Consider the following 13,304-nt stretch of genomic DNA (forward strand, 5'->3'; position numbering starts at 1 on the left):
AAGTAGAGATAACTCTTGGTTCCATCATATTTTGCTTTCTAGTTTTTCCTCTGTTCTGTATGAACTTTTGACGGGGGGTCGATAGAGCCCTCTCAACACCAGAAAACAACGTCTCATGCTGGTACCCACGATCACAAAATCTGTCATACAACTGTGTCGCCTCATCGAAAAAGTAATTGTCATTGGAGCAGGAACTGCCCTGTGGGTATCCCTCTTATCAAATGTCTTGGGTGATGGCAGGTGACGTGGAGGAGGGTATTACCAGATGTAGGTTTACGTTTTTGTATGCAAATCTCCTGCCTCCTTTCTGATCAGCAAATCGAGGTACGAAATCTACACCTCATTGGTGATGCTTAAAAACAAGAAGAGAATCGAGAGCCCAATATGGTGCAGTATTGTCAGGTAAAATGAAGAGTTCAATACAATTTTATGTATATATATATACTCACAAACACAGGTTACCCATAGGCAACCACTTTAAATGCAGGTGGGGAGCATTAGGACCTGACCCCACTCAGGTTAAGAAGTCGCTCTCTGTAGATAGTAGATGGGGATGCACCCCTCCACCCAGGGTGGACTAGAAGATCAGCAAAAACTCTGTATACAGAGGCGCCAGAGTAGAGTAAAACATTTTAAAAACCGCTTAAAAGGAGAGGGGGATGTTAAGGTGGACTCACCTCCCTCTTACAAAAAAAGAAAAAACTCACGTCAGTCTCAATAAAACAGAATTGTCAAATAATTTATTCAACTCCACAAATGCAACGCGTTTCGCGGGCGTGACCCCGCTTCCTCAGGCAAAAATGGGAGCACAACTCAGTGGGTCAAGCAATAGGTTTGAGCGCCTCTCTATTTGGTGATGTATGTAAGATGGATGTTCCTCTGATTTGTATTTAGCTGGTCAATAAATAAATCAAGTTCGGCCGCACTCCCCCCTCCACACCACCAGCACATCATCAAAGCGAAGCCACACCCTGACGTGCCTGTCACTGCACCACTCTCCCCTCTGTTAACATTACCCCTGATCCAAGGTCTGTGTGTAAGTGACAGGGAGGCAGCAGCGGCCATACAAGTCACAGGTCAGCTCACTGTGTAAGTTTCAAAAAGCATCCAGCTTGCAGTTTATTGTATCAGCAGTCCACAAATAAATGTATTTGTGGACTGCTGATGCAATAAACTACAAGATAGACGCTTTTTGAAACTTACACGGTGTGCTGACCTGGTCTTTTACTACCTATCGTTTTGGTGGTCATAGCACCCATAACTCCCAAGGGAAGGTGTGCCACTTAAGGACCATACTCTCCAAGTCATAGATAGATTGGGTGGCCCTGGCAGCAAGAATGTTCTAGGTAGGCATACTTTACAAGTGCCGCTTTTACACTCCATTTGGAGCCGCAACGGGGGGGAACCCATCCAAGTCGGGACTGGTAAGTATTAGGAACCCATAGTACACACGTTGTCATATGTGTTTTAACGGTTATGGTTCAGTTTTGGTGTGCTTAAAGGCAACCTAAACCGAAAAAAAAATGAGTTTCACTTACCTGGGGCTTCTACCAGCCCCATGCAGCCATCCTGTGCCCTCACAGTCACTCATGGCTCTTCCGGTCCCCCGCTGCCAGCTAGTTTTGTTTTTGCCGACTGGGAGTCGTCCGGCCACCATGCGTACCTTTTTACGCATTCCCAATGGTGCAGGAAGCTATCGCGGACATTAACACGTACATTTTTACGCGTTACAGGTGCAAAAGAAAAGTTGAGACATAAAAGATTTGATAATTACCCAGGGATTCCTCAAGCCTTATAAGCACAGCTGAGTCCCTTACCGTCCTCCTGAGCGACTCCGTTCCAGGTAACTGGCTCAGCTGCGCCAGTCAGGCTCTATTGCGCATGAACGGAGGGGCCACGCATGCGCAGAAGAGAGCAACTGGCGTGACTGAGCCAGATTACCGTGATCACCAGCAGGAGAACGGAGGTACTCGGGAGGACAGCGAGGGACTCAGCGGTGCTCATGGGGCTGGCGGAAGCCCCAGGAAATTATCAAATCTTTAAGGTCTCATTCACACCTAAAATCGAAAACGCAAGTGTTTTGCGTGGGTTTTTTCCCCCCTCCCGGCTCTCCACTGCGCGCTGCGTTTCTGGTAAAAGTGCTTTTCTAAGCACTTTTCCAGAGCGGTTTTGTAATTTACTCCTTGATGTAAGTCAGGAAAGCGGACCCGGAAAGCGATTTTGTGAGCGTTTTTTTCCTTATACCTTCCATTGAGGCAAAATCACCCCAAAAATGCTACAGGCACTGCTTTGCTGCACGCACAGTGCACTAACTGCGCTGATATGAACCTTCTCATAGAGATTCATTACACAAGCATTTTGTGGGCGATTTGAAAAATCGCCTGCACTTGAAAAAAGGCTGAAAACGCTCCTAGTGTGTACGAGCCCTCAGATTGTCTTCCACTTTAAGATACGCACGTGCAATATTTCCCACCTGGAACAATCTAGAATATTTAGAGTGACAATTCTGGAATGATCACTTTATGGACATGCTGTTTGGCTCCTAGCTGTGCGCCAGTGTACTGCACTGTGGAGAGAGGAGGGGGTGTACATAACAAGGACCCTGGAGAATAAAAAGGAGTCAGGGTACAGCGATCTATACAGAGGTGGCTAGCAACCAGTGGCGTAGCTTTGGAGCTATGGGCCCCGGTGCGAGTTTTACATGGGGCCCCTCCTAGCACTCTATATATAACACTTGATACAGCGCAACAAAACCTGCCTTGGTCATACATAGTATTAGAGGTGCAAGAATCGGATGGGGAACAGTTTGTTAATAATTACTACGATTCAAAGCATCTATAGAGGTGATTATTACCACCACAGGACCAATAAACAGCTAATGCTTTGGTTGAGGAAGGGCCCCATGGGGCCCCTCTGGCCCAAGGGCCCCGATGCGGTCGCTACCTCTGCAACCCCTATTGCTACGCCCCTGCTAGCAACGTTTGGCTCATGAGCATACTCTTTGCATTTCTAGCCAAATAATTAAATGCCCTGAGACAGTTATTAGCTTGAGGACAGATTTCCTGTCCACTATCATTAGACTATTGTCCAGATTCTTTGTGTCTGACTCTAGGCTCGTATACTTTCAGCATGGTTATTCCACGCATTAGTGTTGTTTTCCAATCTGATGCAGAATTTCCTGCTGTGCATAAGAGCTAATTATTATGACGCACAGTAAATAGGGCTAAAAGGTCGACGCCTTCCCCTGGCTGCCTGGGTGGGGACACGCTGATATTACGCAATTTCTTATTGCTCGATTCCCGTAAATTCCTCCCCCAGCCACACGCCCCCTGCTTATTGCCCAGCAGCAGCCAATAGGCGCAGAAGACGCTTATTGCTGATTGGACATGTCCCGGAAGCCGAGGGCTGAGCTGCTGTCATGTGTCATACATAATATACATACCCAGGTGGAAATCCCCAATAGAATAGATAGAACGTGCGTGAGCTGCGGAGAAGGTGCACAGCAAGTGTTCCAGTAACATACGTACTCCATAGCTTAGCGCTGCCCCTGCCTGTCAGCATGATCGCGGAGTGGGTGATGGACGACTCGCTCGACTTCCTGGAGCAAGACCATATGATCAGTAGCCCAGTGAATCTGGGCTGCTTCTATGCGGAGTCCTACTCTCCACCGTCCTCTGATGTGTCGTCTTCCCCCAGCCACTCCCTCTCCTCTGGCCCTGGATCTCCTGCCTCTGATAGCGAGGGCAGCCTCAGTGCCTCCTGTTCCCGGAGCAAGAAGGGTGAGCTTCACTGGAGCATGATCTGACTGCTACTGACCGCATGAATAACTGCAGTGGCTTAGCCAGTGGTAAGGGGGCGATGTCCCCCAGGTTACCTCTTAATAGGGTCAGTACAGTATAAGGCAATGTGAGCCACTAGGCTTGCTGAGGGAATTAAAAGCTCAATCACAGAGCAATTATAGGGCAGGTAAATGTACACGGTATGATGCAGCGCTTGAGGCTTGCCTACAGGATCCATAGAAAAACAATCTGTGCTTTCTCACCATTGCAATGACTGCATTTGCACAGCTAGATAGGTTGAAAAGTTTTTTAGACTGTCTTAGACTCCATGAGGGCTGGCTGCAGACTTGTGTGGGAGATTGGCAGGGACAGCAGTCATATTACTGGCAACTTGGCAAGTAGCCTCTGTGTGATGGGACTGCTGTGCAGATAAGCTCTCTGCCCCATCTCAAGCTTTTCTCTGTCTCTTTCCACTCCTCCTCTCTCCCTCATTCACCTTTTGCTTCCCCCTAGTGCTTGGGTTTCAGTGTCTTCTTGTCATACAGGAAAGCTAAATTTAAAAGTGCAATCCTGGTTGGGCAAATATCCTCTTCCCTCTCCATTTAGCTTTCCTCCCCTCCCTTTTTTTTTATTTATAGAATAATTAATTATATTAATCTGTTCCATATATCTCTGAATTAATGCACTGGCCTCGTTTGGCAGGTGTTCGTTTTACTTTTTTATTTTAGGAGTTGTCGGTTTTAACTTTGTTTTTTACAGTCTGAAAGTACGGGAGATGTTTTGATGTTGGCTTGTAATGGTGGCATAGTGTCAGAAATTCAGAGTTCCACCAAGTGGTTAAACTGAACTGGTGGCAGATTTATTGTTCAAATATGAGGAAGTTCAGTTGCTAGGCTTTGTCCCTTACGTCAGAACAAGTTCAAGGTGTGTAAAAGCTATGTTGGCAAACCGGTTTTCTTTCAGTATTGTTCTTGATAATGTTGTTTGTTTTTAGTATTGTTCTCCGTAAAAGCTTTTGCTGTGACTATTAAAAAAAAAACCTACTTTTTAGATTATTGCATAAATATGTGACAATGTATTACATTATATTTAAAAGCGGTTTTCTTTGCTGTCCCTATCTTTTCTGTACTAAATGCCAGAATGTTGACAAATTTGACCTGGTGGCGGTAGAAAAATTGAAGTTGTGGTTAGAATTAATTATTATAATATCTCAAGCTATAACAGTGTCTTGTTCATGCTTTATTGCCATGAAACACCTTTTTTAAAAGTGCATTTATAGCAAGCAAATCTCCAGTAAAGGCCACCATACACTTAGATGTTGGCTTTGGTTTCAAAAAATATAATGGAAATCTCATGGGAAAAAATGCCCTCCTTTTTCTAGATCGCTATGGTAAGCCGCAGGCAAGAGTGACATGAGATCAATACTTCCTGTCCTATAGCTTTGTAAGGCATCAAACAGTATGTCACTGATGGTGGCAGTGGTCAGATTCACATTGCATCAGATGTCTTACTGATCAAGGGTCACACTTAATGCCTAGTACACACGATGCTATTTTTTTTTTGTCAGGTTGACAGTCTAATCTATTTCTGATCACTTCTGTACAAAATTGATAGGAAAATTGGTCAGAAATCGGATTGGACCTGCCAGAAATCTGATAAAAAAAATTGCATTGTGTGTACCCGGCATTATAGTTTGGTAGTCTAAACCTACGTCCACAGTGGGTGTAATGTTTCCTACAGAGAACACAATGGGAAAGTTGTGCTGCATGTTATATGCGCGTTGCATCGCATACAGTTAATGAAAAATGTTCTTCACTGGCATTGTGTATGCATTTTTGCAGTAACTCGCTGTGTGAAGTGTCTTGGGATGTAGTGCGCTGTGATACTGCAATTCACCAGCCGTTCTGAATGTTGCATAGGTAGTGTGTTAACAGTAGCGCCGCCCAAATGCATCACTGTACAGGTAGCAATAAGGTATAACCCATAGCAGCAAAGTGTTTTGGGCAGCTGGAATATCAGGTTTGTTATTGTAGTCTATTTTTCCAGTGAAGGCACTATTAAATACAAACAGTAGGGGTGGGTGGGAGGTTGTTTATGACATTTCCATTCCCAGGAAACTATACCCCAGATGTGTTGGCCATTACCTGATCTACTGATAAATAAACTTTTTAAACGTAAGGATCGGATGAAGTGGTGTGTGTTTGTTTTCCCTGTACAGAGATTTAGGGCTGGTTCAGACGGACGTTTGGAGGCGTTGCGTTTGCTGGCGTCGCGTTCAGCAGCGTTCGTGTGCGTTTGGATGCGGTCGCGTTTTTTCTTCCCCTAGGGGGACATTAGCCGTCGCGGTTAACCTCCCCTGGAAGCTACATGTAGCTTCCAGGGGCTCCTTGAACGCCAGAGAAAATCGGGACCCAAACGCCGCGTTTGTGTAAACGCGCTTGAAAGCTTGGTACAAACGCTCCCATTCACTTGAATGGGAGCGTTTAACACCAAGCCCTGAACGCTGGCTGTAAACGCTCTGCAAACGTCCGTCTGAACCAGCCCTAAGGATGGTTTTTGTCTTCAACCAGCGTCACATTTACCAACTGCTACAGAAAATAGTCAGATTTCTTAAATGGAGTTGAATTAATGAAGACGGCAGTCTGTAATTGGTTGCCCTGTTTATTCATGTGCACTGTTTGTGCTAAATAAATTTATCTGTGATTGGTTTTGGTTTAATTCTTGTTCCATTTCAGCAACAATCACATTTAATTGCTTAAATCTGCCATTTCTCTATTACAGGTCAAGGCAATTCAGTAGGACGCCAGTCGAGAGGGAGCTTCCAAGGGGTCCGAGTGAAGAATTCTGTGCGAGAACTACTTAATCAGATGAGAAGCAAATCGAGAAATGGTGTAGAGGAATTTCAGGTATGGATTGCTCTATGCTTTGAGTGTTTTCAGTCTGATAAAGCATTCTAATGCTGGGAATACATGATTAGTTTTTTTTCCGCAGATTTACTGGGCAATACATTTTCCGTTTAGATTTTTCCAATATTTTTTTTTTTTCTGATCGATTTCCATTCACTCCCATGAGAAAATCAATTTGAAAAACTATCACAATCAGATCGAACTAGTCAAATTATCTATAGAGCCATCTCTCTGTCCCCCCCAAAAAGCTTGTGGTGTATTCCCAGCATATTAGTCTTAGGGCCCATTCACACTTGCTGGTCGCAAAACGCTAACTATCTTGCTAGCGTTTTGCTCTGGCATTTTTTGGCGAATAACGCCAAAAAAATCACCATTCGCAAAAAAAAAAAAAAAATCCAGGTGTGATCTCGTTTTGCGCTTCTATAGCACTAAAACGTGATCGCCGGGAAATCCGCTGAAAATGGTGCAGGCTACGCGTTTAGCAGTTTGGGTGAATTGTGGCGATTAGCGCAAATCTCCCAAATGAAAACGGGCCCATAGACTTTTATTACCCTAGCGCTTTGAAAAGTGCTAGCGTTTGAGCATTTTGCCGAAATCACCGGCAAAACGCTCAAGTGTGAATGGGCCCTTACAGCTTGAAAAAGCAGGTGAAGAATCCACATGACCTAGAGACAAATGCCAACTACAAAAATAGTTTGAATTGCATGACGTTTAGGGTACTTTTATTGAAGGATCAAAATAACACTGTAGTAAAGGCAATAAAACAATACGTCAGCACTATTTCTGATGACAGAATACAGCAAGGTAACTATATATAAATTCACTGGGATTGAGGTAGTGCAAGTAGTTACATTTAATTACTGATCCATGTAATAGATACAGTTTTCCTTGAATTTTTTTTCTTCTTTGGAGTACCAGGGCTGGTGCAACTTCTGAGATTGATGCATTAATTTTTTTTCCTCTATTTTCCAGATGCATGAAAACTCTGATCAGTACACAGGTATGAGTAGTTTCTATGCAATTCTAAATAACAATATATAAATCATATCCTAAATCTGTCATTACAAAAAAATTCTTTCTCACCCCCTCAGAGCTTAAAAATATATTAAACAGAAAACGACCAGTTGAATTCATGACAGATGCACCAGCAGCGAAGAAACCGTGCCACTATTTGTCCAGCTCATACCTGGTAAATTAATGCCTAAAGAATAATAAGAGTAGTGTTTTTCTTACTAGCTGAACAGGTACTAAAACTTTTTTTATTTTTTTATTTTTTCCTCTAGACACCGCCAAGTACACCAAAGTCTTGTGAAATCATGGATGAAACTTCTAAAAGTGATATAAACCCTGAATCAAATCGGGATCTGCTTCAGAGTATTATTAACATAAAAAATGAATCCACAGCAGTCTCCCTGAACACAGTACAAGTCAACTGGACAAACATGACCCATCATGCAAATACCCAAGAACATTTCTATCAGGAGTTTCCTGTAACACAAACCTTTTCACCAGCTCAAACCAATCAAGCATTCAGCAGTTCTCCATCACACAATGACCAATATCAGTATGGTTGTCCCCAGGTTCAGAATATTCCTCCACAATGTTCAGAGTTTAAAAGCTACCCTGAAGTCCATAATTATCCAGAAGTTGAAAGTTCAAATGATGTGCTCCAGAGTTGTGCCATAGAGAGCTATTTATCTCTTATTGAAGCCCCACGTGAAGTTGCTCCACCTAACATGGCCATGAAGCCAAATATGCAAGCTCAGACCTTCAGCCCACCACTCAACCCTTCCTGCAACCAATTCGTAGAATTTGGCATGGTCCAGTCTTCTTCGAATGTTTCACCACCACTGTGCCACACTGATGTGGGCAGATCAAGTCCATTGCAGATTGGTAAATCGTTCTTCCACTGGCAGATTGAACAAGAGGAAAAGAAATTGGCCAATGTTACCCATGAGCAACTTCTTTCCAAAGATACTGATGGTGATACGTAAGTAAATGAGTATTTCACCTTTTTTAGAATAACCTATCTGATTAAGACTTTAAAGGGAAGCTTTATTAGCACGATAAGATAGGCATGTACATTTAAAAAATAACTGGGATATCTAAAAGCCACTTTTAGGAGTAGGATGGGTGCCATTGTTTATCAGTTTATTTTCACTTAAAGAGAAACTCCAACCAAGAATTGAACTTTATCCCAATCAGTAGCTGATACCCCCTTTTACATGAGAAAAAGAAGAATGATTTTCACAAACAGACCATCAGGGGGCGCTGTGACTGATTTTGTGCTGAAACCACTCCCACTAGAGGCTCTGAATACTGCGGTACTCCTGGCAAACTGCCACAATGTAACAATGTTCACAGACAGGAAATGGCTGTTTAGAGCTGTCTAACAGCCAGAATAGCTAGAAACAGCTACATAACATGCCCACAGTAACAATGTCACCATGTAATACATGTCAGAATGTGAATCTGGGAGAGGAAAGATTTTACAATGAGCAAACACTGACTAAATCATTTATACATAATTATGGTAAAAATGAAGCACTTTTTTTATTACATTTTCAGTAGAGTTCCTCTTTAAGTTTGACTTTTTTTTTTTGTCTTTTTTTGTTTGTTTTGTTTTGCACATGCTAATATAATTTGTGGCTTTTTTATTTTTTCCTTTAGATGGCTTCACCTTGCTGTTGCACATGGAAAAAGAGCTTTGTCATATGTCCTTGCCTGTAAAATGGCCTCCCTTAACATGCTGGATGCTAAGGAGCATAACAACCAGGTAAGCCATAATGCAGTTATAATCTCATGATCCAGTGTATTGTTTTCTCATCAGGGATGTGGGGGTGTATTTTTTTTTTTTTATTTTTTTTTATTTTTTTTTATTTTTTTATTTTCTCTCTCTTCTCCCCTCTGGCGGGGGAGCAAACTGACAGGCAAAAAAACTGTAATAATGCAGGCATAGCGCCATAACAATTAATCATTTAGCTATCTTTGACATAATAAAGTAACAAAGTCCAAGCTGCAGGAATACATCACTGTATATGCATGAACTTGCTCTTAGTTTATTTTCATTCTTGGCTTATGAATAACCAATTTTGTTTTATGTGCTTCCTTGTACGTGGAAGAATTATCTCGGGTTTAACACGTTTTATCTTTTGGATGTTTTAGAGTGCCCTTCAAGTAGCTGTGGCTGCTAATCACCATCTGATTGTACAAGACCTCATGAGCCTGGGAGCACAAGTGAACACTACAGATCACTGGGGAAGAACTCCACTTCATGTCTGTGCTACAAAAGGATTCCCACAGGTTCTTCAGGTGAGATATAAGCAGTGGGTGGCTTTATGCTACATAATGATGCTTTGATAGCAATACATGTTATCGTATGCTTGAAAATTAAAGCTTTACCACTTTACCTGCACTGTTGGTATTGAACTGTACAGCATTATTTTAGATACAGAAGTCATGGTGGGTCTTTATGTTAGACACCGTCGTCTGCACCAATCAGAGCCTGAGGAGTGATCAAGTGGGGTGGCGATAAACTTGGTTTCAGTCACTTTCCAGCTGACTTGATGTAGCCAAGAACATAATTTTCCTGGTTGTGGAGGCAAGGTGGTTAAGCTGCTTTTTTTTTTCTCCAAGCAAGGTTACCAATGAATTTATTTTTTGAGAAAACTGCAGGTGTGCAACGATTTTCATTAAAGGGATAGGTGCAGTATTTTTACCAAAATTGTCAAACCTCCCCCTAATGCTACGTACACACTAGTAATCGTTGGCAAGAAACTATTACCAGATAGGGTTGCAACGGTATAAAATTCCACGGTATGATAACCATCAAAAAAAATACCACGGTATTGTACAATTATTTGGACCCGGCCCCCCTGTAGCCAGTAGTAGGTGGCCAGGGCATGGGTAGCTAGGGATAGGTGTAGCTAGGGATAGGTGTAGCTAGGGATAGGTGTAGCTAGTAGTAGGTGGCCGCAGTTTAGGCAGCCAAGGACAAGTGTTGCCAGTAGTAGGTGCTCGCAGCATAGGTAGGCAGTAGAAGGTGCTTGCAGCATAGGTAGCCAGAGATAGGTGTAGCCAGAAACAGGTGGCTGCAGCACAGAGAGCCGGGGGGGGGGGGGGGGGGAGAGGACGCTGCAGCAGGGATAAATACTCACATGCCGGCAGCCAGGTCCTTCACCGATTTACGGGCTTTCATTTTACTTAATGTTCTTACATTTTGTAATTGCACCCAGGGGGTGCTGTTTCAAGGAAATGTGATGCAAGAACAGGAAGTACAATGAAGGACGGAGCTGGCTTCTCGCAAGTGCGTTTTTGTATCCCCGCCGCTGTTTGTGCGCTCGTTGCTGTGTCGCATCCCCGCCGCTACGTCGCCCTGCCCTCCCGGTCGCCCCGCCCCGTAAAACCGGTTTGGTTACCGTGCACAATCAAACCACTATATATCGTAATACCGGTATATCGCGGCAACCCTATTACCAGACGAACGCTAGGAATGCAACAAAAGAACGATAAGAGGAAAAGTTGCGCATACTGTATTTATGTAAAATTAAAAAAAACAAACATGAGGTTACAATAGTTAAACTCTTCAAGTTATCACATATTTTTATGTAAAATTTGTAATGTAACACTTGTTACGGGCCGCGCTACAGAGTATGGAAGCTGGCCAAAAACCAGCGCAGGAGCATTGGCCCTTGTAACGATCATGCTCAGCAGATAGCTGTAAACACTATAGTTTTGTACTGATTGTCCAACATGACCAGTCCTGTTTTCTTTTTCCATTGTGCCGATATCGTTCGTTCATCGTCATACTTAATGATCGTTTGGTAAACTTAACCTGATGGCAGACCGATCATTAAGCTGCCGTTAGAAACGACCATAGTCGCAAGTGTGTATGAAGCATAAGGGAGGTTCATAACTGTGGGGGATACAGCAGGTATTTACTATTGGGAGGGGGGGGGGGGAGGAGTCTGCTTTGTAGCAGGTTTGCACTTGTTAATGATGTTTGTGACCAGTTACAGCCACTTATACCAAATTTTCATTTTACTTCCCTTATTTATATTTTCTTTCATTTCAGGCAATTCAAAAAGGCATTGCTTCTAGTAATCAATATATTGATGTGGATGTCATAAACTACGAAGGTAGGTCTAATTTATATCTAACTACTTTGTATCTTTTACTATGTATGCACATTTGTCTTTCCATTGTCTGTGTTATATTTTTTTTTTTTTTTTTTTTTTAGTAAACTTGCCTTGCATTGGTTACGGAGTATGCTAGTTCAGATGTTTTTAAAGGGAACCTGAGGTGGGAGGGATATCGAGGCTGCCTTATTTATTTCTGTGTAAACAGTACCAGTTGTCTGGCAGCCCTGTTTATCTGGCTTAAAGGGAACCTAAACTGAGAAGGATATGAATTTTTCCTTTTTAAAATACCAGTTGCCTGACTCTTCTGCTGATCCAGTGTCTATTATTCTTAGCCACAGCCCCTTAACAAGCATGCTGATAAGGTGCTCTGACTGAAGTCAGACTATTAGCTGCATGCTTGTTTCAGGTGTGATTCAGCCACTACTGCTTTCAAAGAGATCAGGACTGCCAGGCAACTGGTATTGTTTTAAAAGGAAACATCCATATCCCTCTGTTTCAGTTCCCTTTAGGCATATGGTTAAACCTGAGTCAGAGTACTTGATCTGCTGCATGCTTGTTCAGGGTCTATGGCTATAAGTATTAGAGGCACAGGATCAGGAGGACTGCCAGGCAACTGGTAATATTTAAAAGGACAAATATGGCAGTCTACATATCCCTCTAATCTTGGGTTCCCTTTTAGGTGTTAAGTGCAGGATAGGTCAGCACGGTGGCGTAGTGGTTAGCTCTCTTGCCTTGCAGCGCTGGGTCCCTGGTTCGAATCCCAGCCAGGGCACCATCTGCAAAGAGTTTGTATGTTCTCTCCGTGTCTGTGTGGGTTTCCCCCGGGCACTCTGGTTTCCTCCCACATTCCAAAAACATATGGATACGTTAATTGGCTCCCCCTAAAAAAAATTGGCCCTAGACTACATCACTTACACTACATAATATAGACATATGGCAATGGTAGAGATTAGATTTGTGAGCTCCTTTTGAGGGACAGTTAGTGACAAGATAGATAGAGAGATAGATAGAGAGTGTACAGCGCTATAGGTGTGTGTGTGTGCGTGCTCCAAAACCAAACTCATTCTCATTGTAAGGGTTAAGAATCCAGGGAGCTACATTACAGTTGAACTGTAGCATAACTTTCCCTGATAACTGTCTCTTTTTTTTTTTATTTTATTTTTTAAAACGCTGTGGCTAACAAACACTTCTGAGCACTTGGGGGGAGATATTTGGCAATTTTATTTGTGTGGGAGCTGAAAAACATTTTTGCTATTAACCTGAGACAATGTTTAAACCTATGTATTTAACTTTTACAAAATAAGACTAATGGTATGCTTCAGGGCTGTGGAGTCTGTACAAAAATCATCTGACTCCTCAGTTCATGAAACCTCTGACTCCAGGTACCCAAAATTGCTCCAAATGCACAGCCCTGGTATTCTCAAAGTGTTTTGTAGGATTGCACTTTTTCATTTCAGGTTTTCTTTATGGCTGCAAAA

At 42.8% G+C, this 13,304-nt stretch overlaps 1 protein-coding gene across 1 annotated transcript in view; it reads left to right on the plus strand.

Annotated features, from left to right (window-relative positions):
* Positions 1 to 3,469: 3,469 nt before the first annotated feature.
* The window catches only part of NFKBIZ (NFKB inhibitor zeta), a 12,191-nt gene continuing 2,356 nt past the window's right edge, over positions 3,470 to 13,304 (plus strand). Inside the window, exons 1-9 of the mRNA XM_068266025.1 lie at positions 3,470 to 3,779; positions 6,561 to 6,685; positions 7,658 to 7,685; positions 7,777 to 7,874; positions 7,969 to 8,675; positions 9,356 to 9,461; positions 9,851 to 9,997; positions 11,760 to 11,823; positions 13,187 to 13,208. Coding sequence (XP_068122126.1) covers positions 3,560 to 3,779; positions 6,561 to 6,685; positions 7,658 to 7,685; positions 7,777 to 7,874; positions 7,969 to 8,675; positions 9,356 to 9,461; positions 9,851 to 9,997; positions 11,760 to 11,823; positions 13,187 to 13,208 — 1,517 coding nt within the window. The 5' untranslated portion in view covers positions 3,470 to 3,559. The remainder of the gene's footprint in view (positions 3,780 to 6,560; positions 6,686 to 7,657; positions 7,686 to 7,776; positions 7,875 to 7,968; positions 8,676 to 9,355; positions 9,462 to 9,850; positions 9,998 to 11,759; positions 11,824 to 13,186; positions 13,209 to 13,304) is intronic.

The sequence above is a fragment of the Hyperolius riggenbachi genome, chromosome 2 (assembly GCF_040937935.1).
Source record: "Hyperolius riggenbachi isolate aHypRig1 chromosome 2, aHypRig1.pri, whole genome shotgun sequence".
NCBI classification, from domain to species: domain Eukaryota; kingdom Metazoa; phylum Chordata; class Amphibia; order Anura; family Hyperoliidae; genus Hyperolius; species Hyperolius riggenbachi.